Raw genomic sequence first — 27,133 nt, forward strand, 5'->3', positions numbered from 1 at the left:
GGGGTAACATGTTTGGAGATGAAGATGGCAGAGGAAGGTGAGAGTTATAAAGATGGGCCAACAGAGTGAAAGAGAGTGGAAAGGAATCAGTCAGTTTACTGGAAGACAAGGCAGAGATCTCAGCTAGGATACTGTTCAGAGTGCTCAAATAACTAACAAGCACTCAGACCAAATGACACATTGAGATGTTTTTATCTGGCCATTGGTGGAGTGCTGGATGACTAGAAAATGACTTCAGTTGCCTCCATGTTCAGTGGAAGCAGCAGAGCCAGTTCTGGCATCTGCACAACACTTAGCCTGAGAGTGGTGTCAGGAAAAGGGATAGGATTCTCAGATAACAGCTGAGGATTTTATAAAGGACATCTAGCCTGAAAACTCAAAATTTCATAGCTTCACAGCCAAGAGAAGCAGTCAGTCATACGTCTGCAGTTCTATGGGATGAGAGAATGATAACTGATGTGGTCTTCCTGAACTTCATGAAGACCTTTGATTCATTACCACACCAAAGACTACTAAGGAAGCTAAAAGGGATTTTAGTAGAGAAGAAAATGGGTGTGAGAATGGATGCAAGGAAGAACTCAACATGTGATGATTAGGGAGAGGCTGTTAAAAGTGAGAAAAATGACCAGTAGAATGCAGTAAGGTTTATTTCTATAGTCCTCTCCATTTAACATATTCATATTTAATATGTTGAGGGGAGTAACTAACAGACTGAACCTATCTGCAGATCACAAAAAAGGAGCTTGTTTTAGTTAGACACTAGGTGAGAGAAGATGCGATGTGGGTGAACATTACTCTGCAAGAGAAAATGGAAGGGTGGACAGAAGCACAAGGGTTAAGGTGGAAAGAAGAGCATCAAATGTAGCTGGAGGCTACTCATAATGAGCTGGACCTGCAAAAGTATTTTTCACCCAGACAGTTACATTTTGAACTAACAGTGGTCTTCAAGAAGGCAGTGAGGTAGTTAGAAGGCATTGAGCAACTCCTGGGTGGAGCATATATTAGATGTTCCTAAACTGAAAGACTAGAAATATAAACTGTGTCCTGTCCTCCCATTATGTAATGTAATGTAATTGGATCAAGAGAGATACATCTGTGCTAAAATGCTACCTTTCAGTGGAAAAAAAAAGGTTTCTCGTCTAAGAAGAATACATAAAGTCCACTTAGTTTCATATTTTTCAGGACTCCAGTTAGATGCAATCCATTTAAGCAGGTGGTCTTCACAATGTATTTATATAACTGTCTTCACAGTATACCTTATATTATCCATGCTGCTTAATTTATGATGCCCTGTTTCATGAAATATCTGAAAGAAAGTTATGTCAGCTTAGTGCTCTCTTTGCAGTGAAGGTGAAAAACGAGCAAGTAAAACAACAGACAAAATCTGAAAGCCATTTCTTAGTGAGACAAAACCTCCATTTAGCTTATTCCAAGTTTATATAATCTGTTTTAATATCCAAACAGCTTATAGCATCTTAATATCACAGGAAAGAATGGTTGTTTTTAACCTTAATTTTACTGCAGTTCCAGCTATGACATCAGCCATTTTATTACTAATTAAGCTGAAGACCATTGGGCAAAAACTGACTGACCAACAGTGGTTTGATGAAACATAAACTAAACTTTGTTTTTGAGCAAGGCCCCTGTACTTTTCTGTCAAGCATAGTTATACTATCTAACTCTAAGGTCACAAAACCTTGTAGACATACATAATTCAGGAAAGAAATATTTTTTTAAATCAAAATTTCACTGAAGCACCATTTGTCTGTCTTCATCAGCCAGATGGTAATCAACAAAACCACCATTGTCAAAATGGCTGATTTGTGTCCATTTAACACTTTTTTACATTAGAGCCCTTCATCTAAAACAATCTTTCCTCTGTTGCTTTTAATCCTTTTCATTTCTTTCTTCTAAACATAGTAGCTTTTATTATCTGTCATGGATTCTATTTGCCAATTTTTGTGTTAAAGTAATAACATCCAGTACTAATGGCCCTTCTTGTCTTAGGCTACATTTTAGATGTTTGGTATAGCACTTCAGCTTGCACACCTCACAAACATTACACTCACTCCAAAATCTCTCTCACTCTTTTTTATCTTTAAAGATCAGCATTGTGACCACTTTTTCTATCTATCAGCTTTTCATCTGTCCAAAATGCAACTGCAGATTTAATGACGTATAACTTGGCTTCAGAATACTTTGCTCCATTGTCATCACAAGTGTTTATTACCTCTTTCAAGTCTGATTGCACAAATTACTATATCATTTTACAACTTCTTTTCTGCTATGTCAGCTTCTTTGAGACAGACCACAAGCTGTTTACTAAAGCTGGTGCCTGGTGACCACACATATGGCTCCATTCTCCATCAGTCTTTCACAAACAGCCTTAAACTGCTGAGACTTCGATTGCCTGGATCCATTCTTAATCTTATTGGTAAACTATATTTAGTACATACTGGTGGTGCCTCAAAATCATCTATTCCTTACCAGTCTTTTGTTCTACAAATATGTTTACTTCCCCAGCCCCATTCATTTGAATATTTACAGTAGCAGAAATATATTATTCATAAGATACCCTCGTTAACTAGTCACATTCTTTGTTGAAATACTTGCTGAGGTATCAGAGTGCCCATAACATTTATTCCTGCTAATCTTTTCTGAATTTCTTTGTAGCACTGTCTTTGTTACATATACAATGCTGACATTAAATAAACGGATCTATCTGACATGATCAAATGACCACTACATCAAACTACACATCATTGCGACAAAAGGATCTAACAGTTGAAACATCAAATGTCCTGGTGGTCAAATCAGAACTCATTAAAGTACATTGGTTGGCCATCTAGTCAGATAGTATTATTATCTATAGAACCTACATACATTTTATGCTGTTTTAGCACATTAATTCCAAGATGTTTGCCAGCCAATATACTTCACTGAGTTCTGATTCGACATCCTGAACATTCAATGTTTCAAATGTTTGATCCTTTTGCCACTAAATGGGCAAACAGCCTCTCCCCACTATTACAAGTTACTATGGGGATACCACAAGGCTCCATACTTAGGTCCCTCCTCTTCATAATATTTACCAACAACCTATATACTGCCACCCAACATGCCACCATCATCCAATATACAGATGACTCCTCCCTTACTTGCTCAGCCCACTCCCCACAAGAACTCCAACACAAAATGCAATCATTCCAAGACATTGAAAAGTACCTCACCAGCCAAAAACTCATTCTAAATCCAAGTAAGATCAAGCTCATAATTTTCTCTAATAAATCTTCCAAAACCCAGAACCCAATCCCAATCCATACTATCTAACAACAGTACAAAAACTGAGCCCACCAATCAGACCAAGCTGCTACGGGTAACCATAGATGACTCACTAAAATCTGCTAAAAACATCTATCTGACCATCAAAAAAAATCCACTCTAAACTAGGTGTTCTATACAGGGTTAAACCTTACCTTATACAACAAGCTATACTGGCCACTGCAAGATCCCACTTGCTATCCACCCTCCCATACTACTCTGAGGTCTGTACTATCCTATAAAAACTGACCTAAATAAACTAGACTCCTGCTATAACAGAATAGCTAAGTTTGTCACCAACCAACCCCACAGAACTCACCACTGCACCGCTCTCCGATAGCTCAACTGACTAGAACTCTCCAACCTATTATTACTAAAACAACTTTCACTTGCCTATAAAATCATATTCAACCCTTCCAACTGCCCAGCTCTATCAAACCTAGTCTAGCCAAACACAAACTGTTGACTTCTCAGGTCATCCAACAAACTAATGCTAAAAGTAACCCAGTCTCACAACTATCATGGAGACTCCCTCTACTCCCATAAAATAGCCAAAGATTGGAACACCCTTCCTCAACAGATAACTAAAACCCCCAAACTGTCCACATTTAAAACTACCCTGAAAGACTATTTAAATGATAATTGGCTATGGCCCTGTATTGCTCCCAAATAATATTCTTCCTATTTTTTCCCACTCATCTCACACATTAGCCCAAATAGCGCTCATCCCACATAGGGCTATCCCACTATCTGTCTTATTTTTATTAATCTTTATTCCTTCAGATGACATAACTTGTAAAGCTACATGACCAATTTTAGTCTTTCAGAAGTGACTCACCTTGTAAAGCCACGTGACTTATGTACCTCATATATATTGTTAAAGAAAAAAATAGTATTCCTGTATGCCAAAGCATGCATGTTTATATTGTATTCTGTTATTATATTTTGCTATAATATTTTTGTTAAGCTCATTTACATATTTTGTTAGCAATGTACTACTTATTAAACTAAGTTTACTGCTTGTACCTTAATAATGTTCTTTTTGTTGTGGAGCTTTTCTCCCCGGGTCTCTGCTAAAAACTTTTTTTTCAAGCTAGTCGGACACTAGCCGGTTAACAAATGTAAATAAATAAATAAATCTCGATGATGTGTTTTGTTTGATCATGTCAACTAGATCTCAATAAAGTTATTGCTGATTTTTAACATCTAGTATGTCATTGCCGAATTTCCAGTACAAATAATTTGTTAATGCACGGATCTGTGTTATTCTAACTCTTCCTAACTGGATCATATCTGAAAGCTCAGCTCAAAATCAAATATAAATAGTCAATCTAACAGACAAATAAAACTAGTTAATTGATTATATTAATTTTGACTGGATTAAAAGTTTTGGAAGAATTAATTCAAAATGACCTTTTCACTACTCTTGCATTATACGTTTCTTTTTTTTATTCCCCACAGTTGTCTGCCATCATCTGTGGCCCAGACTGTCTCCTTGATATTCAAAGCATAGCCTAAAGAAATCTGCTGTGTTAGAGCACAGGAAATGGGTTGACAGGAGAGCCGAGTGACCCAGTGCACTGTCATACTGACAGCTGTGTACTGTGCTATGATGTTTATGTGGAACTAATCCATTGATGAACTTCTCTATTTTGCATTTCTCATTCAAGGAAGCAAAGCCTAAAATAATGCATCTTCTGTATTGTACATGTTGTTGAAGTCAAACACTGCAGAGAAGGGTTTTAGGCTTACTTGGTCTGAATATGGAAGCTATTAGAAGTGCCTGTGTGCTCATAGTCATGGATTGCAGCAGCGAAGATGACAGCAAGGATCTCCAGTTCAGTTAGCCATTGCTACAAAGGAGAGAAAAAAACATTAAACATTGAAATAAGTGATCACAGTTACAATAAACCATTAGCCCCTTTGGAAGGAACATTCATAAGTTTCCCCTGCTTTTTCCCCAGTTAAGTTAGATATCGTTTACTAGAAGTGGCAAATGAAATCAAATATGTCCAGAACATTGCTTATAATCCTCTGTATTTTTTATAAATTTTGAAAACTTAATCGTTTCTATTTTATATAAAATAATTTATATTTCACCAGCAAAATAATGTTCTCATAATCTCTCATTAGGAAGAAAAGCAATAGATACTTTTGTTCTGTATTACTTGATCCACAGATCAAGTAAGCTCTTCTTGAAGGATACCAGAAGTTCATCCCGTCCACCATTCACAAACGGTCATTTTATCCAGATATTTCTATGCTTGTGGAACTCTTCCTTGGTACCATGTCATACTGTGGAATCATATGCTAACTGTATAAGCATACCTAGGCCATGATTTTGCAAGTTGACCCCTAGACACTATATAGTACACATCCTGCAAATCATGACGTGATGAGAATATGGATTCTGTTCAAGTAACATGCAGGCACATACTTGTCTGACTTACAGGGAACTCCAGCAGCTGAGGATGGATGAAGAACAGGAGAGTGGGGGCATTGTGACTCACCAAGGGGGTCTCTTATTAAATCAACTGATATGCTAAGAACATATTTATTATATCAGTATCAGAGGGGGAGATTGTGAATTAGTTCTACAATACAAAATGAACACTAGTAACAAATACATTTAAAAGTAGCTATACCAGCAGGATAAAATTAATATGAGCAATTTAAAAGTGTTTAAAAAATGGCTGCTAAATTAATTTTAGTTTGATTATAGGTGATCTTCTGTGTATAAAAATGATTTAACTGGTCATTTTTTTTAACATGTGGTGTTTTTGATTAATTAAGTTGCAGCTGTTATATGATTTATTCAGTCTGCTGCACTGTAATATGCAACTTATTCAGTCTGATGCATTGTAAGGAAATGACAGACAAAGATAGTCACTGAATGTTTTATTTTATTTGTTTCTATACATGTGTATTCCATTTAATAAAACCTTGGCCTTTATTTTCCACTCACAGTTTACTCTTACTTAAGAGTTTTTTTTCATTTTCTGTGTGTTTCATATGCTAATCTAATCATGCTAAAAAGTACTTTGACCAATCTACTTAGCCAGTTAACAAACGCCAAATCAATCACTCAGTCAATCAACCAATTAGCCAACTAGTCATACAATTAATCTATGGCTAGCATCACTGGATTTTGTTTTATGCATTTGAGCTGACATAGCAGTCAGCTCATGGATGCCAGGTAGGAGACTTATTCCATTTAGCTGGAGACTTATATAGGGCATCACCTTCTTGGGGGTCACAGAAGCAGAGACTGATTGCATTCATACGTTAGTGATATCCTTGATCACTAATCCATGGGTGGTGGGATCCAAGTCCTTCTCCTTTTTTCCCCTGATATACGTTTACATATTTCTATGGAGAAAGGATTGGTTGCCATTTGCCCATCCACAGAGGACCTCATGAGACTCATAGTCTCTTCAAAAGAATAGGCCATCTAGGGGAACATTAAAGGTTGGGAAGGACTTGATGTCTTTGTCCATCCTTAAGACAGTTCCCTATGCATCCTCAGACTCTTTGTAAAAAGCTGAGTTAGAGGGAGTCTAGAACTCCCCACAATTTCCAGGAATGAACTTGTGCCTGTCTTATGCAAGGGCAAACATGTGATGAGCATAAATTATGTGTCAGGTGAAAAGGAACCAGTGCAAGGGAACAAGCTTACCTGTAAATCACATCATGTTTCACAAATGTGCAGTCTCACATTCATGACTCTTACTACCACCAAATAACAAATGCTTGATGTCTAGGTCCTCTGCATTGAGCTTTAGCATGCAGTGATGTGATAGCTCCCTTTGACGTGGGGTAACAAAGCATGGTGGGACGGAGATAGACACCGAGAAGGGAAGGCACTGTTTCAAGCTCCCCTATCAGTGGTCAGTCATGTCACAGAGCATTTTCCAAGATCATGACAGTTTGCTTTGACCACCAGTGGATCAGCTTGGAGATGGTGACATCTTCAACACGTACGACAAGGTGGAGCCAGTGCTGCCATTCCTATAATTCTCTTATCATCCGCTAAGGAGAAGCAGTGGCATGGGTGTGAGACCTCTCTTATCAAGGACAGGCTTAGCATCTTCAGAACCCAGGAGGACATTTTTACTACAGCTTCATCTACAGGAGGGCTAGGCTCTAACATACCTGCCAAGCTTCATTCCTGTGTCAGTGTTGCAGATGGTGATTGTCAATGCTTTTGGGGATCTCCTGTCAGGTTGTGCAAGGAACTGTCATTGCAGCAGCTTGTCTGTACTATGCATCCAGCACAGGAATGAACTTAATTTTCAGACTGCACTGATTGTGGTTTAATTTAATCCCACAGTAGTATGATTAAACAGACTGAATGCATGAAAACAGCATTTATTTAAGCAACTAAAACAACTGGCTACCTTAACTGCTCAATTCAATTTGTTTTTAATTATTTAAGCTGCTTTTCTGAAGTGGTTCTGAAAAATCCTTGCTCTGCTACCATCTGTGTGGCATTTTACATCCCACTAATGGCATTATTAGCTAGTAAGATTAAATTAAGTGAGCTTTGCATTTGTGTAATCCAATTTGCCATACATTACTATGATGTATTAAGTCTTGCAGATAGTACAAGGGATGAAGGCTCTAAGTTTGTAATGCATTTTATGATGTAGTCATGAGTTTAATACCCTCAGTCACCATCGGTCTACCATATAACTTAGAACAAATCACTTAGCCAAACAATTCTCCAAGGCCTACACTGAAAATGGGCCTTAACATAGTTAACAAAACATAAAGTAATTTAATGTTTGCCATTTTGATTGTCATAAGTTTATAGATGTATTATCTTATTTGTTCCTTGTAGCATTTCCTGATACATTTGGAAAATATCTTAATGGTACCTGGTGATTACAAGGGAAATATGAGGGTAGAGAAGCAATCTACTAAAAGGATGGCATTAGCTGCAACATCAGAAGATAGGAAGAACACCAAACCAAGAGCTTAGAAAGGGAATGGGAAGAGTCAGTAGCTAGACTACATTCCTTGACAATCATGATAGAGAAAGGGTGACATATGGACTGATGCAATGTAAGGCACCTATGACACACTGATGTAGGGGTAAAAGGAGAGAATAAAAGAGTGTGATGAATCTAAATCTAACAGAAGCAGAATAAGAGATCCCAAGCTCCAGGGCAGAGGTGGTGTGGAAGATGATTGACATTTTGGACCACTAGGGACTCAGGCTTGTACAAGAATGAATAGTGTTGTGGATATGGTCCTAATAACTGCAAATAGGGTCATGGATGTTCAGGTTAAGGCATCGCTATCCAACAGTGGTCATACTGCAGAGTGATTTAGTATGGTGGGGATAAAAAGACAAAGATTGTGGTGTGGGATTTTAGAACAGTCTATTGTGCTGCACTTGATTTGTTTGCATTAGATTGTTAAGGGTGAGTTAGGAGGCAGGCAGCAAACTGAGAAAATAAATATGTGTGTCTGTGTCAGGGATGGCATGTTATATTCCCATGCTTTGTAGTGGACTCCACCTCCCAGCTCGAAGTATACTGATATATTTAATATGTGTTACTACTATCTGTGAATCATGTGGTTATTTTCAGTTCACTAACCTTGTGCAATACAAGCACTGTTTGTGAAACTCGCCATAAATATATTATCCTTACTTCTTTGGCTGCTGTACATGAATCAGGTCAATAACTGCGGTGGTGGTGCTGAGGTAGCATTGTCGCCTCACAGTAAGACGTTGTCCTGTCCGATTCTCAGCTAGAGTGTCTTCTGTATGGAGACATGTGTGAATGGGCGTACCTTCGCTGAAGGTTGTGCGTCAGGGCTGGCAACTTGGCATGTAAAAATCTACTCCCAATCATTAGCGGACTGGAGTTCCTCTGTGGTGACCCCTAACCGGGAAAAGCCAAAAGACACAACAACAACAACAACAACATCATGAATCAAGTCAATGTGCACCATGGCCCCTTTAAATGGTATGCTTGTTCAATGAATTTTATTTATTTATTTATTTATTTATATTTGTTGACCGGGAGTGTCCGACTGGACGTAGGTCCATTTTCAGCGGAGGCCCGGGGAGAAAAGCTCCACAGTTAAAATAAACAGACAGTAGTTACATTGGATTACATAGCGATTAACAATTTACATAGCAATTACTTACAACATATTTACAGATAAAGAACATAGTACATCAGTAGACAACTAGAATCTTTATCTGTGAAGTACATAACAGACATTAACAAATGTTACAAGATGAAGTTCCTGCTGTATAATAAGTACTGGCTTATGAGCATCTGAGCTTGCTATAATCAAGGTAGTTAGTGGAGTGGAAAGAAAGGTAGTGGTTGGATGGGGAGGGTGATATTAGAGTGGGAGTTACAAGGGCATAGCCAGCATGTTTTTAGGTACGCTTTTAGTAAAGTTTAGTTTTGAAGTGGGTGCATGATGATATGGAGGTAATTGTGGGTGGGAGGGAATTCCATAATTTGGCTATGGTGCAAGAGAATAGTGCTTCACCAGCAGAGTTATTGGCTTTAGTGATCTGCAAGTGATTTTTGTTGCTGGATCTTAGTGGTCTTGTGGTGCGATAGGGTTGGAGTAGATTCTGGAGGGATGGTACATTTAGTGGGTGATTTACTAGTTTGTGGGTAAGTGAGAGTTGATACCATTGAAGGAGGTGAGGGAGTTCAAGCCAGCCCAGTTCAGCAAGTGAGAGACAGTGGTGACTACGGTAGGATGCCCCTGTGGTGCATTTGGCGATTTTGTTGTAGCAGGTCTCTAGCTTGTTTAAATCGCATTGCCTTAGGTTGGTATATATTGGACAGGCATAAAGTGGGAATTTGCTATTGAAATCTTTGCTGCTTTGGTGAGAAGTTGCTTATTTCTGTATAGCGCTCCTAGTTTATTGTGGACTTTTTTTATGGTCAAGGATATGTGAATGTCAAATTTTAGTTTATTGTCTATTTCCACTCCTAACAATTTGGTGTGTTCAGTTGGATATATAGTGGTGTTGTCTTTTGCTGTGATGTTAAAGTGAGAGTTGTTTTTATTATGTTTGGTGGGTTGGAAGATGAGTAGTTTAGTTTTGTTTGGGTTGAGTATTAATTGGGCATCGTATAACCAAGTTTCAACAGAGGAAAAGGCTTCCTGTGTGACTATTTGCAGTTTGGGTAGGGACTGGGCTGAGCAGATGATGGTCGAGTCATCTGCGTATTGTATGAGTGTGCCATCTGTGTGGTGGCAGAGGCTAGATTATTTGTGAAAACAGAGAAGAGTAGGGTTCCAAGGATGGATCCTTGGGGAACCCCTATGGAGACAGGTAGTTGGGGAGATATGTCATTCTGCCATACAACGGATTGTTGGCGGTCAGACAGATAACTCTGAAACCAGTTGGTGACCGATTGTGAGAAGGATAGGTTATTGAGGACAGAGATAAGTTGTTTGTGTGGGACCATGTCAAATGCTTTAGATAGGTCTAGGAAAGTAGCAGAGGAGAGATAGCCATTGTTTTTATGCTGAATGATAGTGTTAGTAAAGGAGAGTAAGGCAGTGGTGGTGCTATGGTTTGGTCGGAAACCATGCTGAGTATTGGAAAGGAGGTTGTTAGTAAGGAGAGTGTATGCATCTCTATAGTATTTTGGAGAGTGGAGAAAGAATAACTATGGGGCAGTAATTGGTTAGTTCATAGGTTCATAGGTTCATACTAGGAGGTTCATACTAGGCTATCTGCCCTACAGCATTTATAAGCCTAGCCAGAGTGTGTTTGGCTTTCGCCACCCATTTTAAATGAATTTTGCTATGCCCTTTTTCGAGTTTAGTATACTGTGCCTCTGTCTAACAGTGACACAGAAGTGATACCCGGGGTAAACCTACTATCTCCCATCCACTCATCAAGATTCCTCTTGAAGAGAGTCAGTGAGGGACTCTGCCTAACCTGGACTGGGATTTTATTACAGAGTGAAGGGAGCCTCTGGGTTATGAATCTGTCCCTCCAGCATGTCCTATTTATTTCAGTGCTGAGGTTCAAGTCTCTCGAGCGTAGCTCGATGGGATTTGGATTTTCTGAGGTGCAGCATATCCATTAATTCCGGGTTGGACATGGCTTTATACGTCAGGCACAGATCGCCTCTGAGCAGGCGGTATGCCACTGAGTAGAGCTGGAGTTTCTTTAACCAGGCAGCATATGGCATCTGTTTGAGCCCTTTGATCCTCTTGGTGAGGTACTTTTGGGGTCTTTCCAGTTGCTGCAGGTGTCTGGTAAGGTACATCCCAAAAGGGGTATTGTACTCAATTATGAGCCTGATGAGGGATGAGTAAAGAGGCACGATGACCTCCCCTGTTCTAGATGTGAATCTCTTCATGATTAGGTGGGCTATATAAAATATTTTTCTAACCACTTTGGCCACGTGGTTGTCAAATGAGAGATTGCTATCAACTTGGGTCCCCAGGTCCCAAATTACTTCTTCCGGACTTAATGGATTACCACCTATGTGGTAATTTGTGGGCACTTTGTTTTTGCCAGAGGGGATGACTATACACTTTTTGGCGTTTAGCTTGAGGCCATGGCTCTGACACCAGTTGTCTGTTTCTATGAGGCCCTTTTGTAGGATGCTTGTGTCGGCTGGAGAGTTTATTATGGTGCCCAGTTTGCAGTCATCTGCAAACTTGGTCAGCCACAGTCCTTCTGTGTTAGCCTGTACCTCTGAGAAATATATACCGAACAAGAGAGGTCCCAGGACTGAGCCTTGTGAGATGCCACTTGTAACTGGTTTGGGGTCTGACATGGCTCCAGCAATTCTAACCATGTGGGTTCTGTTCTTGAGCCAGTTTGAAACCCATCTAGTGATGTAGGGGTTTATATTTAAGCTGGTGAGATTATCTATAATGCCCAAGAGAGGTATTGTACTGAAGGCTTTTGCAAGGCCCAGGTAGGCTGTGTGGACCACCTTCCACTCGTCAATGGTCTTGGTGACTGTTTCAAAGAAATCAACCAGGTTTAAGAGGCAGGATCTGCCCTTAACAAAACTGAACTGGGTAGGATCCAGTGTCTGTAGGTCCCCAATATCTTTATTTATGAGGTCCATGATGATCCTTTCCATAGCTTTGCAGACCAAGCTAGTCAAGCTTATGGGGTGATAGTTTCCAGGATCCGTTGAGGCACCACCTTTGTGGAGAGGGACCACTGTTGCTCTACGCCACTTTTTGGGTACATATCCTGTAGTAAAGCTGAGATTGAACAGTGGTTTTATGTTTGGGTTTAGTTCTTCTTGGAGTTCATGTAGGACGCAGCCCGGGACACCGTCTGGTCCCATTGATGCTGTGTTTTTTGCTTTGTAGAGGGTGGCTCTTACCTGAGCATCTGAGATGTCAGGGGGGCAGCACTCTGCTGGGATAGATATTTGCCCTTTGGTGGGAAGGGGAGAAGTTTGCTGAACCTGTCAGCTAGGATGTTGGCAATGTCTGTGGGTTCGGTGTATTTTTTGTCATTTTGAACTAATTCTGAGCATATCTGGGAATTCCCACCCAGGTTCCTAACATAACTAAAGAAAGCCTTGTGATTATCCTTAGTGTCCTGTGCAATTTTTCTCTCGAAGCTGGCCTTAGACAATTTTATGAGTGCCCTTAGTTTTTTGCTAATACTGATCAGAGATGCCTTCCCTTTTTGGAATTTTGCTCTATCATGTAGTAGCTTCCTCCTTCTATTGTATAGTTTGTTTATGGCTGGGGTCCACCAGACAGGACGCCTACATTTGGTGCATTGGGTCTTGGTTTTATTTGGGATTGCATGATCCATGCATTCCTGAAGGTGTTCATAGAATGCGTTTATAAAGGATTCTGCGGTCTGGGCCGTATTTCCACAGGTCCGGGGGCTTTGAAGGATTCCACCTCGGTTTTGAGGAGTGTGAAATTTGCTTTAGAGAAGTTTTTCACTGTGGTTTTCTGGGCAGGGGCTGGGGTCGGGATGTAAATATCTAGTGAGATTAGTTTATGGTCTGATCTTACCAGTGCGGGATACACTTCTGGTTTGGAGCATAGAGTCCCCATGTTGGTGATGATCAGGTCCAGTATGTTTTCCCCTCTTGTGGGAGTGGCAACAAGTTGTTCTATAGCATTTGAGTTTATAAATTCTAGGAACCTTTGGGCTAGGGTGTTGGAGCTAGAGTAATGCTCCCAGTCTATGTTAGGGTAGTTGAAGTCACCCAATATAATGGTGTTCGGAGAGACCTTCACATTTTCCAGTGTTCTCAGGAAGGCCGAGTGGGGTTCCTGGGTTTGGGTGGGTGGTCTGTAGCAGGCTATAAACTGGAAGGCAGTTTTACCCACTGTTAGTTGCACATGGATAGTCTCTGATGCTTCGTGCTGTGCCACCAACCTGGAGGTGTGGGTATCTTTGACGAATATTGATACTCCCCCTCCTTTTGTGGTTCGGTTCAAGTTTTGGGGCTGAAAAACATGGTATGAAATATAACCTGGTAGTGCTGGGGTGCTCTCGGGAGCCTTGAACCAGGTTTCTGTTACTGCACAGATATCGATGTTCTCCATGCTAAGGAGAGTTTCGAGTGCGTGCATCTTGAGGTTTAAACTTCTGGCGTTGAGTAGCATTAGTCTTAGTTTCTTATCCCTTGTGATACCTATGGAGGTGGGTTTGTCTTTTGAGCCTTGCCTAAAAAAGGCACTATGGGGGTGGCAAGAGCCTTTGCCAATATCCGAAAGCCCAGGGGTGACAGGTGCAAGCTGTCCCTAGCGAAGCATTGTGGCTTGTCGAGCATGTCATCCCAGGCAGACAGGCATTGGATCCCCTTTGAATGACACCAATATTTAAGTCATTTGTTGAAATTGATCATCTTGTCTTCATATTGTGGCATCATTCTTGGTGAGGGTAAGATGCTACTCAAGGTCAGGGTCATAGCAGCCTGGGCTACATGCTCAGAGAGCTCCTCTATGTCTCTTTTCATGTAGTCCAGGGAGGTACGTCTCAGGTCATTCACACCAGCATGGGCAATGACTGAGTCATATTTGTGCTTGCCTTGGAGTGACCTGAGTGCTTGTGTTATGTGGCGGATCCTAGTGTCCGATAGGCAGCTCACCGTGACCTTCTCCTTGTTCAGCCTGGTGAGCGGGATGTCAGTGTGCCTGATGATAGAGTCACCTATTACAAGTGTATCAGGTGTGTTGTTTAGCTGTGACTGTTTGGCACACTGGCTTTGTGAGCTATGTGTTGCATGTGTTTTGTTTTGGGGTAGCGGTTGCTTGGATGTCTGCTTTGGAGGTCTCTGCTGCTTAGGCAGATTTTTATTTAGAGCCTCCGAGTATGTTTTTTTGTGTTTATGTGTTTGGCTTGCTGTCGTGGTAGGTCTATGTGAGACTGGAATTGTAGTGAGTGTGGTTTCCTTCTCCTCCTGACTGGTTACGCCAGTACTGAGTTGAGAGAGCTTAGCCTCTAGTTTGGCTATATGGTTGCATCTCTCACATGTGCTGGAATTTGTTGGGAGGAGGAGAGGGTTGTCTGTGCACATGAGGCAGTTGTAACATTGCCTCAAGATTCCCAGATTCACCAGCTGGACCGGAGAGGAGATTGACAACTGACCTTTGGACATGCTAGAATAGTATTGGGAATTCCTTTATAATTGAAAAAAGGGCTAATGGGGAACAAGGTACTCAAGGGGAGTTTGTGAGGGTGTAGTGCTTTTAATTTTTCAGTGCTGACTTATATAATTGCTTTAGTGAGCAAGTGCCAGGCTTAGAGTGGGAATAGGGTGTTTATTATGAGAACTAGATCAGTTCTAAGGGAAAAAGTAAAGAGCAGACTTTGTGGAGCCAAGAATGGTTTAAACTCAGTTAAGCGGCGCTGCGCTATGTGTAAAATCGCGCAAAGCCGTGCTAAAGCGGGTTTTATACAGGGGCACTTGAAAGAGCTAGAAATTGGCCCAAAACGCCAATAGACTAACAGATTCTTGTGCTGGGAACACTCCTCCAGGGATAGATAGGCTGCTCCAAGCTCCCCACTGCCACTGGTGAACAAAGAAGCCTCTCTTTATCCAGGAAAGGAAATGGGCAACACAGGAACTACCAGATTCTTGTGCTGGGAACACTCCTCCAGGTATAAATAGGCTGCTCCAAGCTCCCCACTGCCACTGGTGAACAAAGAAGCCTCCCTTTATCCAAGAAAGGAAATGGGCAACACAGGAACTTTCAAAAGCCCAAAATACAGCAAAGCCTGTATTTGGACTACTCTAGGTCAGGAAAGACGGGAAACAAGGATAATTTTTTTTTCTTTTTTGCAACAAACAGCAGAAAAATGCAATAAATATGTAACACAGGGTAGCGCACTTGAGTGTGTAGCCTCAACAGGTAAATGCAACAAACAGAACAAACTTTAAATTACAAGTGCAAAAGTGCGCTAAAGCTGGCTTTAAAGCAGGGGGTTAGAAAGAGATAGGAAATGGCCCAAATCGGCCAATAAGCTACAGGTCACTGGGGCTGAAACCACTCCTCAAGGGACAGATAGGCTGCTCAGAGCTCCCCACTCTCACTGGTGAACAAAGAAGCTTCCTCCTATCCAAATAAGGATATGGGCAACACAGGAACTATGACACAGCCCAGAGATCACCAATACCTGAAGACTGGACTATTCTAGTTCAGTAAAGGTGGGAAACAAGGATTTTTTTTTTTTTTTTACAAAGTAGCAGAAATTAGGTACAGAAGCACAGCAAATGCTTTAATTCGGCTAGCACACTTGAGGGTGTAGCTTACCAGTTAAACTAAGCAAAAACAAACGTTAAAAGTGCAAAAAACTCAGAAATATGGGCAGGAATGCAATAAATCAACTTTGCAGAGCTTATTTAGTTAAAGAAACATAGAAGTCTATATATACAGAAAAGCAGCTAAAACACACAAACACTTCAGATGCAGTGCAACCTAGAGCACTTGAGTTGTAGCAATATTAAGGCAATGAGCTAATGACACCAGACTGGGAGGAGTGTCACAGATCAGATTTACAGTAGGGGCGGGCAACTGCAAAGCCACCAAGTATAAGAGTCAGACACCAACTGGGAGAGAGGGTGGGGACAATAGCCTACAGACAGTAGCACTAGAGAAAGCACAAACAGGTAAAGATATGGAATGCTTTTAAGTGCAGACAAATCAGTTACTTGTGCAGGTTAGTTAATAGCAATAAAATACACTCGAAGACTAAAACGCAGACAATAAAAGTGCTATATATTAATTGTTAAAAACAATAATCTGTATAAATAATCGAAAAAAAAACAGGATACTTATATATCTCAGCTAACAGCTGCGGTCAACAACTTATCCACTCTGCTCAGTGTTCTGTGGAGGGTCTGCCTTTGTGGAGGGGAATTATATGTGATACTTTCCACAGTGTGGGAACGTAACTTTCTGACAGAGATTGGTTAATCAAGATGGATATTGGGTAGTCCAGAGCATCAGCTGTGATTTGTAGGTATTCACTTGGGAGGGTGTCTGCTGCTAATCTGGTGGGCTTAAGTTTAGTTAAGAGTTTTTTATGTTGGAGGTAGGTACAGGAGAAAAAGAGAAGGCAGTGGGGAGATTACTAGTTGAAGGTGTGGGTTGGAGGGGAGGGGGGTTGTGTTGTTTAGCTAGTGATAGTATGGTTTGTGTGAAGTGTGTGTTGAATGAGGTAGCAATATTTTCTGAGGAGTGAGGGATGTTAGGAGGAGGGGTACTGACTTTACCTGGGTGGAGGATGGAGTTTATGGAGGACCAGAATTGTTTGGGGCTGTGTTGAGAGGGGTCTAGGGCAGACTGGTAGTATTGGAATTTGTCCTGTTTTATTAGCTTTTTTACTCTATTGCGTAGTTCTAGGAATTTCTGTCTAGTTGAGGGGGTTTTGGTTTTGCGCCAGTGCTCCCAGGCTTTATCCCTGTTTTTCATTTCTGACTTAGTGGTTTTCTGTAGCCATGGGGAGGGTTGTGCTTTGATTCTGGAAAGTCTTATGGGGGCATGGTAATTAAAGATGCTCAGGAAGGTAGTATTAAAAAATTCAACTGTGTCATCAAGGCTGAGGTACTTTAGAGGATGCCAGTTACATTCTTTGAGGGATGAGATGAATGTGAGTGGGTTAAAGTTTAGCTTTTTACGTATTTGATGGTAGATGACAGGTTTAGCTTGGTATAGGTATTTTTTGAGTAGGAATGTTGGGGAGTGATCACTGAGGCTATCTGATAAGCAGCCTGTTATATATGACTGGGGGCTCTTACTGACTAGTATCCAGTCCAGGGTAGTGCGCTTGCTGGAGTTTTTATTTATCCTGGTTGGCGACTGGACTAGTTGGGTGAAGCCATGAAGGTTTACATGATGGGTTGGATGGTTGCCAGAACAGGATTGCCAGTCAATATTGAAATAACCTAAAATGATAGTTTCTTGGGGGAGATGGTGGGCAGACCAGCTGAGGAAGTTTTCTAGTGGAGGGATGTTTTGGCCAGGTGGGAAGTAGCATCCAATTATGTTGATGGTTTTGTTTTGGTTTATTTTGAGGTTGGTATATATTATTTCTTCATTGCCTATTTGTGGAGCTGATGATTTGAAGATCTGGATGTTTAGATGCTGTTTAAATATTATAGCTACACCGCCTCCTTTCTTGTTTAGCCGGTCTACTCTTAGTATGCCATAACCTGTGGGGAGTATTTGCTCACTGGTAATGTGAGGTTTTAGCCAGGTTTCTGTCAGGATGACTATATCTGGGGAGTACAAGTCTATGGTGGCATGGAGTTCATGGACTTTGTTGGATATTTAGGCTTAGTAGAAGGAAGTCACTTGGCTTTCTATTGGCTGTAATATGGGAGAAGTTGTGGTTTCTAGTCTGATTATGAGGATTGGGGTTGGAGATGGTAGGGCCAGGGTTGGGGTGGATATCTCCACTTAGGGCTAGTTTAGATATGCATGAGGTTATTAGTTTTCTCAGTTTTTGAATGTGTTTGTTTATAAGGGAAACTTTATGATTGTGCTCTTTGGGTAATAGGTATGGTGGGATGGTTACTGTGTAATGTTGTAGGGATGCTTTATGCTTGAGTAATATAGTTGGTAGAATATGTGGGGGATACATAGGGATGGTTCTTGAGTTGGTGGGAGGGAGCTGAGTGGGTGAGACGTGAGTGGTGGTGTGAGTAGTAGTACAGTGGTAGTGATTGAGTGGGGGAATGATGGAGCTTTGGTAGGATGTAAGATATGCAAGGAGAGTGCATGCTGTGAGCATAGGTAAGGTATGCTTGTACATGTTAGTTGAGGAGGTGTGATAGTAGTGGGAAGATGGAGGAGGTAGTGTTGGGTTAGTGCTATGGTTGGCTACTGGAAAGATGTGAGGGGTTTGTGAGTGTAATAAAGGTGGGACCACCAAGCAGACAATAAATACAGGAATAACAAAATAACAGCAGCAGCACCACCTCTATTAACAACAACGACAATGTGGCAAGTATTTAATTTTATTAGGCTAATCATTTTTGAAAATAGTTTTAAAGGGGATTGAATTGTTTCTTAGCAGGGTTTATTTGTATTGCCTCTCCTTAATACTAGGTGTTTACTGTAAAATCTGTACACATTGTATCTGCATCTATTATTTACATAATTTACTGTGATTCTCTTTGTATTAATAATTGATGATTTATAACATGTTTCTAACTATGTTTATTGTATGATTGCTGCTTTACTGTGTTTTTTTGTAATTTCTATCATAAACTGCTATGTCTGTGTCACAAGAATTGTCACCTGGGCTTTTCTCCCCATGCCTCCACTGAAAATGGGTTACTAGCCCAGTCGGACCATCCCGGTAAACAAATGTAAAATAAATAAATACAATTTACCATTTATATTCTACATTGCTTAGGTTCAGAGCAGTTATGAAATTTCCTTTTCTTTGACTGGAAGACATTTGAGTACCGAATACTTCAAATGCAGTGCCCAGGCAGAGACTCTACTGAATTAACGCTGTTATAATTACAAAACAAACAGCCACATGTGTCAGGGGAGGTTACCAAGGTAACTCAAGTGATGATATTATAAGGTAACTCAAGTGATGATATTATAGTATGGTAAATAATATTTTAAAAAGCGTAAAGTATACATATGAGACATTAGGCAGAATTTAAACAAAAACATATTTCCAATTATACTAAACATGTAAACAAGAAACCTTTCAAAAATTAGAAAGCAATGTAATATACTCTGAAAGTCAGAAGTTGCAAGGCCACTTTAATAACTGGACAATTTTTTATTTGATCCATGTTTGTTCACCCTATCCCTGTGATGCTGCTGCTTACATTATTATGAAACTATATAGATCTACCAAAGTGACCATGTCTGTCACATTTTGGTCACTAATGTTAAAGTGTTTTTGAAACACCTTCATTAAATTATCACTTAAGATATAGGCACGCATAATAACAAAACAAACCATATTAACATTTTTCATATTCATGCATTATATATTACAACCATATTTTCATTTTTATTTATTTGTTTATTTTATATTTTTTTACTGGGAAAGTCCAACTGGGATACAAACCCATTTTCAGCAGAGGCCCAGGTAGAAAAGCTCCACATATAACAATAACAAAGTCTAGTGCTACAAATTAATAACATACACATTTTGATATTACAGTTTGTTAGTTCTTCATTCTTTTTAACAATTATTATTTACTCAGGTATTATATAAATTGTTCAATTCCAGCCTTTCCTTAAACCTTAATTATCTTCCTGAACATCTTCCTGAACATTATGCATGTATCGTTCCCAAAAATTCCATTTATTTCTATGTAATTTGTTCTTTCTCTTTTTTTAAAGACACCACCTCTAGTTCCTTTACAATATTCAGCACTGTAATTGCAGTTGATTTAGATTCTGATTACCATTTTCTTGTAATTGCTTTTTTAACATCCAGTAGCATTACATTTAGTAAAGCTTTACTGTGCATAGACAATGCAGATCCTGTGTCCTAATTCATAAGAATCATTTCCTTATTTACAGCCATTTGTTTCCCCAACATTTCTGACAGTGTATTCTGTTGGGAATTTTTTTTTCATCTGTCAACTTATTACACTCCCAAAAAACCTGTTGCCAGTTACCTCTCTTTTTTTCCATCACTCCTCCAGCATTTGCGATTCTCTGAAGTTTGCGTGTGGTATAAAAATACTTATTCTAACACTTCCAAACAACAATCTTAAATTGTGGACTTTGTCACAGACTTAGGAGTCATACAGATGTTCTCCCATTCTTTCTTTGTAATTTGCCTTTCCAGTCGCTCTTCCTAATCTTTTAAGAGTATATGCTGGTTCAGATCAACACGCATGGAACTATAAATGATCATCATGCCAGTTTGATGTGGCAGCTTACGCCACTGGTACCCTGGGTTCTGCATCGGGCCTGGACTGGGCTAGCAGTGAAAGTTTAAACAAGAAATACAGCACTTCTATGTGGGGATGGATAAAGGTTACTGTACAGTGCCATCTTTACACTGATGCCTGCTCAGAAGACTATATATGTGGGTAGTGCCCTGGAAGTTGTATATTCCATTGAGAGATTTCAGAGGCACATCAGATGCATGCCATGGATTGAGAGAGTGGACTGATATAAGTACTCATTATGAAAGATTGTCATCTGTTACGAGTTCAATTATTAAACAACATGTGAACTGGCATACCAGAATAATGGAGGGAACAGTGCCTTAAAAAAATGATCAACCTGCCTCACCCTGGTGAGACATTACCTGGAATGTGAGTAGTACAAGGTGTAAACTGGAGAAGTAGGAAACTGTTTTATATAAAAGGAAAAGTTAAATCATGAAATATGGATGTGACTTTCATTAAATTGTTTGATGTTTCTATAATGGTATGTGGTTGACTGACCGAGTTCATTTTCAATGAACTACAGTTGGAATGGACCAGTAAAATAAACTAACACCTGTTGAATAGTGCTACAACATATCCCAAGGTACTGTGTACTGAAAATTCATTATAATACATAAAAAGGTGGAGGGACCAAATTATCACAATGGGTGTGGGAGTCTGCACCCTAAAGGAACCTTATCTTTGGGCTTGCTTTAATTTTGCTGGCCTCACCAGGTTATGGTTTGATAAAAAGTGACTTGATTACATGAACTAGAATGTACTGTACTTCACTTTCAAAGCCATAAAGTTGAATAACAGCAACAAAATGAACATGTAGTTTTAATGAGCTTGAAGTTATTAGAACACATATTGTGGAATTATGATGTCAATAGCATATTTCATCAGTTTCTGTTATTGTCATGACTTGTGCACTAAAAATGTGATGAAGACTGTTGTTGAGGTTAGCTCTGGTACCCATCCCCCACAGTTGTGTGACTGTAGAGCTAATATAAAAGTTAGGGGAGTCAGGTCAGCGCTGGTGCCCATCCCCCACAGTTGTGTGACTGTAGAGCTAATATAAAAGTTAGGGGAGTCAGGTCAGCTGGTGCCCATCCCCCACAGTTGTGTGACTACAGAGTTAATATAAAAGTTAGGGGAGTCAGGTCAGCTCTGGTGCCCATCCCCCTGGTTATGTGACCGCAGAGCTAATAAAAAAGTTAGGGGAGTCAGGTCAGCTCTGGTGCCCATCCTCCATGGATGTGTGACTGCAGAGCTAATATGAAAGTTAGCGGAGTCAGGTCAGCTCTTGTGCCCATATCCCACATTTGTGTGACTGCAAAGCTAATATAAAAGTTAGGGAGTCAGGTCACTTCTGGTGTCTGTCCCCTACTGTTGTGTAACTGCAGAGCTAATATAAAAGTTAGGGGAGTCAAGTAAGCTCTGGTGCCCATCCCCCATGGATGTGTGACTGCAGAGCTAATATGAAAGTTAGGGGAGTGGGGGATACAGGTGTAGAAAGTCCTCATTTAAGCTATTTTTGGCATTTTTATGAGAGTTGGTTTGTTGATGTAATGTTATTGGCTGTAAGTTGGTACCTTGGGCTTGATTCAGAATGGTTACTGTGATGTGCACACAAGGTGAATATCTCATGGATACCATTTCTGATTCAGACACAACCCTACCACTGTGTTACAACACACAAGATGCGCAGCACCAAGATGGGCTGCCTCTGGGGCCATGCTAAATGCTAATGAGGCATTCTGTGGAGAGGCATAAGCTAATTAGCCATGTGGTGTCCATTAGCACTGCCTGAGTTAAGAAATTTACACAACTACATAAGTTAACATGGCTGCTCCTAGCCACTTATATTAATGAAAAAGGCCAAACGCTCATGTTCATTCACTGTGGTAGAGGTAAGTTCCAGTGAGTTTACCAGACTGGTAGTGTTGGGGAGAATATGTGTGTGTGTGTGTGCATGTGTGTGTGTTGGAGGACTGCCATAGCTCTACAAACTCACTGACTAACAAGAAAATCCTGCCACAATAGAGGAACCACAAGAGAAGATGGATAAAAATAAAGATGTGGGTCAGGCGATGGGCACTAGACACCAGGCATAACTATAAAAATGTGGGTCAGGGGAACTGCTAGACACCAGGGATAACCATAAAGATGTGGTTCAGGGGATCTACTAGACATCAGGGATTCAACAATATAGTGTGTGAATAGCAATTAACCAAGATGTGAACTGCGGGGCACTAGTTACCAGGAATACTCTGCATATTGCGTCAGAAAGGCACTTAGACAAAATTTAGAAGACACAGGTTAAGGGCTGGGAAGACTAGCCACCAGGGATACTATCAATAGTCTGCCTTAAAGGCACAAAATTAGATTCAAACTCTGTACCCTCTCACCTGTACAAAGGATATTAGTCCTCTGTTCCACCACTAGACACTGGGGACAGTTTTACATAAAAAATAACAAAACAAAATTGCAGTAGAAAAAGAGAGGTTAAACCTACACCCTTGTTACAGGAAACAACAGCATTAACCCACTATGCCAATTAGTAATGTAGCAAGTTTTTTTAACGTGGCTGAGAGGGATGATGTGTGCCCTTGTGGGGAGCTTCTTTAGGACAAAGTCAGGAGGAACAATCAGGGAGAATTTTTGAAATGTGACTCGGGGTCACTTAAAATGTTAATAGAGCAACAGTTCGAGGACTGTAGTGTAGTTTCTGTACGATATGAAGCATTGCACTCTAATGTCTGGGATTATTCACTGACAGGAATTATCTGTGATCTCTCAGGGCATGACAAACAAAGATCTGACAGCTAAGGGACAGGTATGGGGCATGTGGTGTGTGTGTTGAATTTATGTGGGAGAGTGAATTATGGGGGTTTCCATGCCAACATGAAACTACTGCAGGAAAGTGTTGATCTGTAATGATCTGTAATAATGAGGTTGTTCCACATTGTGGCCAATGCCCCTCTCATTCAGAAAACACCACATTGCAGAAACAGTATTTTTTTTACCTAGAGAGCTGGGGCTCTTTCTGAACTTGCGTTGCTGATTGATATTAGCTGATGTTTGATGGGCTGCCATGAACACTGCCCAGTGGCATTTTTGTTTTTAGTTTTCATCTGTCAAAGTGTATGTATGTTATGGAAGGAGGGACTGTGACTTCATAGGAGGACATTTTGACATGGTCTGGCAAATCAACATTACAAAGCATACATAGTACTAAGACAGAAAATCATGTGTGGTTGGTAAATTCCTGACAAACATTTCACTGACTTTTAAAAAACATTTATCAGTACACTGATCTCAGGTTACAATCAGTATAGAAGCTCACCAGCCCTGAAGAAAATCCCATATATTTTATATTGCGGCAAATCCGTCACACTCTCTCATGTAAGAGTTGTGACCTTTGCTCTCTCTTTGGAAGTATTATGAACTCTGAGGTTAGATCATGTCAGAGACAATGAAATCTCCAACACGTATTAATCTCTAATAACCTTCTCCAAGTTTATTAGGTTCTACCACTAAAATCAGGCAATTATTAAGGTTAGCTCCAGTCAGACAGTCAGGCTTGATGTGCTTGCATTTGTCTTTGTTGTTTTCTAAGAACAGAAATACTATCTTTTAGAATAAAAAGAAACAACCTTCATACCATTTGATTTGTATATCTGTCCAAACGAAACTAATTTTTTTTTTTAGACCAAGAGGAGTCCAAAAGAAAACAGAAGTTATTGTATTGTACAGGATAGTATTAACTTGTCAACAATATTAACAATTTTACAATATGATTTTCACATTTCCCTAGTGCCAAATGTTTACTACAGTTCTTCGTATCTACTGATAGAGTACTGAGTTAGTGAGCCACGTTAGAGCTGGCGCTGGTGGTGTTTATCCAGAGAAGTGTTACACACTGTGACATTGTGTGCTCTGTGTCACAGCCATAGATATACCTGAGGAGGCAGAAGTGCCACGTTAGAGCTGGTGCTGGTGGTGTTTATCCAGAGAAGTGTTACACACTGCGACATTGTTTGCTCTGTGTCACAGCTATAGATATACCTGAGGAGGCAGAAGTGCCACGTTAGAGCTGGTGCTGGTGGTGTTTATCCAAAGAAGTGTTACACACTGCGACATTGGGTGCTCTGTGTCACAGCCATAGATATACCTGAGGAGGCAGAAGCATAGCTAGGGTAGGGAAAAGGGGACAGACACTCTGGGTACAAGATGTTAGGGGGTGCAATCAGCAGATCTGCTTTTTTTTTTCACTTCTTAAATAGATGTGAAGACAAGAGGTGATACTGAGGACTTGGCATTCCTCCTTAGGAGGTAGACATGGCAGATTCGAGAAAAAGCATTTTTTTCTAGATAGGGGAGCAGCACCAGGCACCAGATGAGCCAGAACTGTTGTCTCTGCTTGGAAAATAGTGCTGTAGTGTTATATGCAAATTCTCAGGCTTCATTCCCATGATGCCTACTGTGTGTGTGTGCGCATGCTAGCATGTGTGTGTGTGTGTGTGTGTGTGTGTGTGTGTGTGTGTGTGTGTAAAAAATGCACTACTGGCAAAAGACAGGTTGGCCAAGACAGAAATGGTTGAAGAAAGAAAGAAAAGTTGGTTCTTGTTATTCATTCAGTGTGGAAATTGTGAGATTTCCTGAAATCCAGGTTTGATCTAGAAAACAGGATGGTACCTTTTAAAAATGCTGTCAGCCAACTACTGGTTATCTGACAGACTGTTACTGTTGGGCATGTTATCCTATGCTTCTAACAGGTGAAGTATTGCTCCCCCTTATAGTTACCGTAAAGCTGAGACTAGTTAGCGGGGTTGATATTGTATAACCAGTAAAGGATTGTGGGGTGTAATACCTCTCAACTTAACAGATTTTTGCCTCATATTTTTGGTCTGTTCCTCATAAAAATTGTGGTTTTCTGGCTAATCGATGAGGATTGAAGTCACTTTGAGTTTCAGACTTCTTATCCTTTAGAAAATACATACTAAGACAAATCCTATTACTTTAAAAACTTCCTAAGTTTATAACAGCAATATTTAAAATGTGTTCGTATTTTTGGGCCTTTGTCCTCCACCCACATTATTTTAGGCTTTGTCCAGATTTCTTGTGATAAAAGGTTAAGAGGTATATAGGGTGAATCATGGGTTCAGATGTCAATACCAGGCAATTACTCAGCTTATTATTACATGCCTGGCCAATAACCAGACAATGACCGCAGATAATAATCAGACCCTGGACACTGTGTCTGTGAGGTAAACACCATAACCATTATGCTGATTACAGCCTGTTTGTGGTGGGCTGTGGCACAAGGCATAACTGTCAGAGTTGGGAGTTAAAATAGCTGACAGATGTGCTCTAATTTAGACAACACTTTACAGATTCTTTGTACTAGAACCTTTGAGCACCATCGTACTACTACGAGTAGAGCAAACTAGCTTTCATTTTCAGACCATACATCACTTTTCCTATCCTCTTTGACATTCATGCTTCTATACAACAACTACTGTCCTCATCTCATCCACTAGTGTATCTAGTGTGGGGCAAGATGGGCAACAGCCTCAGGAACAAAGTGTTGGGAGGCATGATCCAGATCATTGTTTAATGTAATACTGGCCTTTAAAAGCCTGCATTGTATTTGTGGTCAAACCTGAGCACTGTAGTGCTCAGTGCAGTCAGGTATAAACTGTAGCAACTGTTTGCAATATTTGTAGCAAACAGTTTGCTACAGTTTAAAAATAAATGTGTTTTTTATGTTTTGTTTAACTAAAACATGACTGCTGAAGTGCTCTATGCAGGCAGGTATAAACTATGGCAAGTGTTTGCTACATTTGTAAAATAAGAAATGCTTTTTTTAAATAAACTATGTTAAAGGAGGGTTGGGATAGGGCACAGAAACAGGACCTGAATTGCTATGACTGGAGGGGGAGGGGTGATGTGTCATGCCTCTGGCCACCTGGTTGGTGTGCCAATAGAAGGAACATTCATTTTGTTTCTTCTTTTGCTGTGGGGTGCATAGATCTAACCATAATAAGCTGATCACTTATGACTTATTACAGTGAAGTACTTTTCTCTTTCTTTTTTTTTTTTTGCTCTTCACTTGAAGAGCTGACGGGAAGTCCTGCGGTGGTGGTGCTGCGGTAGCGTTGTCACGTCACAGTAAGACGTTGTCCTGTTTGATTCTCAGCTAAAGCGTCTTCTGTGTGGAGACATGCGTGGATGGCGTCAGAGCTGGCAACTTGGTACGTAAAAATCTACTGCCAATCATTAGCGGACCAGAGTTCCGCTGTGGCGACCCCTAACCAGGAAACGCCGAAAGATACAACAACTTGAAGAGCTGACGGGGTGGGGCCCTGGTTCATAGCACCAGCCCTGGGCACTAACTGAACCAGCTACACTTCTGATCTCACTCATAGGTTAGCAGTCAAACCAGT

At 40.4% G+C, this 27,133-nt stretch overlaps 1 protein-coding gene across 2 annotated transcripts in view; it reads right to left on the reverse strand.

Annotated features, from left to right (window-relative positions):
* Positions 1 to 27,133, reverse strand: part of PDE1B (phosphodiesterase 1B) — a 1,856,783-nt gene that overhangs the window by 458,954 nt on the left and 1,370,696 nt on the right. For both annotated transcript variants that reach the window (XM_044083973.1, XM_044083974.1), the window contains exon 7: positions 5,074 to 5,174. In XM_044083973.1, the coding sequence (XP_043939908.1) occupies positions 5,074 to 5,174 (101 nt within the window). The remainder of the gene's footprint in view (positions 1 to 5,073; positions 5,175 to 27,133) is intronic.

This window comes from Protopterus annectens, chromosome 9.part0 (assembly GCF_019279795.1).
Source record: "Protopterus annectens isolate FY-2018-M chromosome 9.part0, PAN1.0, whole genome shotgun sequence".
In the NCBI taxonomy this organism is placed as follows: domain Eukaryota; kingdom Metazoa; phylum Chordata; order Ceratodontiformes; family Protopteridae; genus Protopterus; species Protopterus annectens.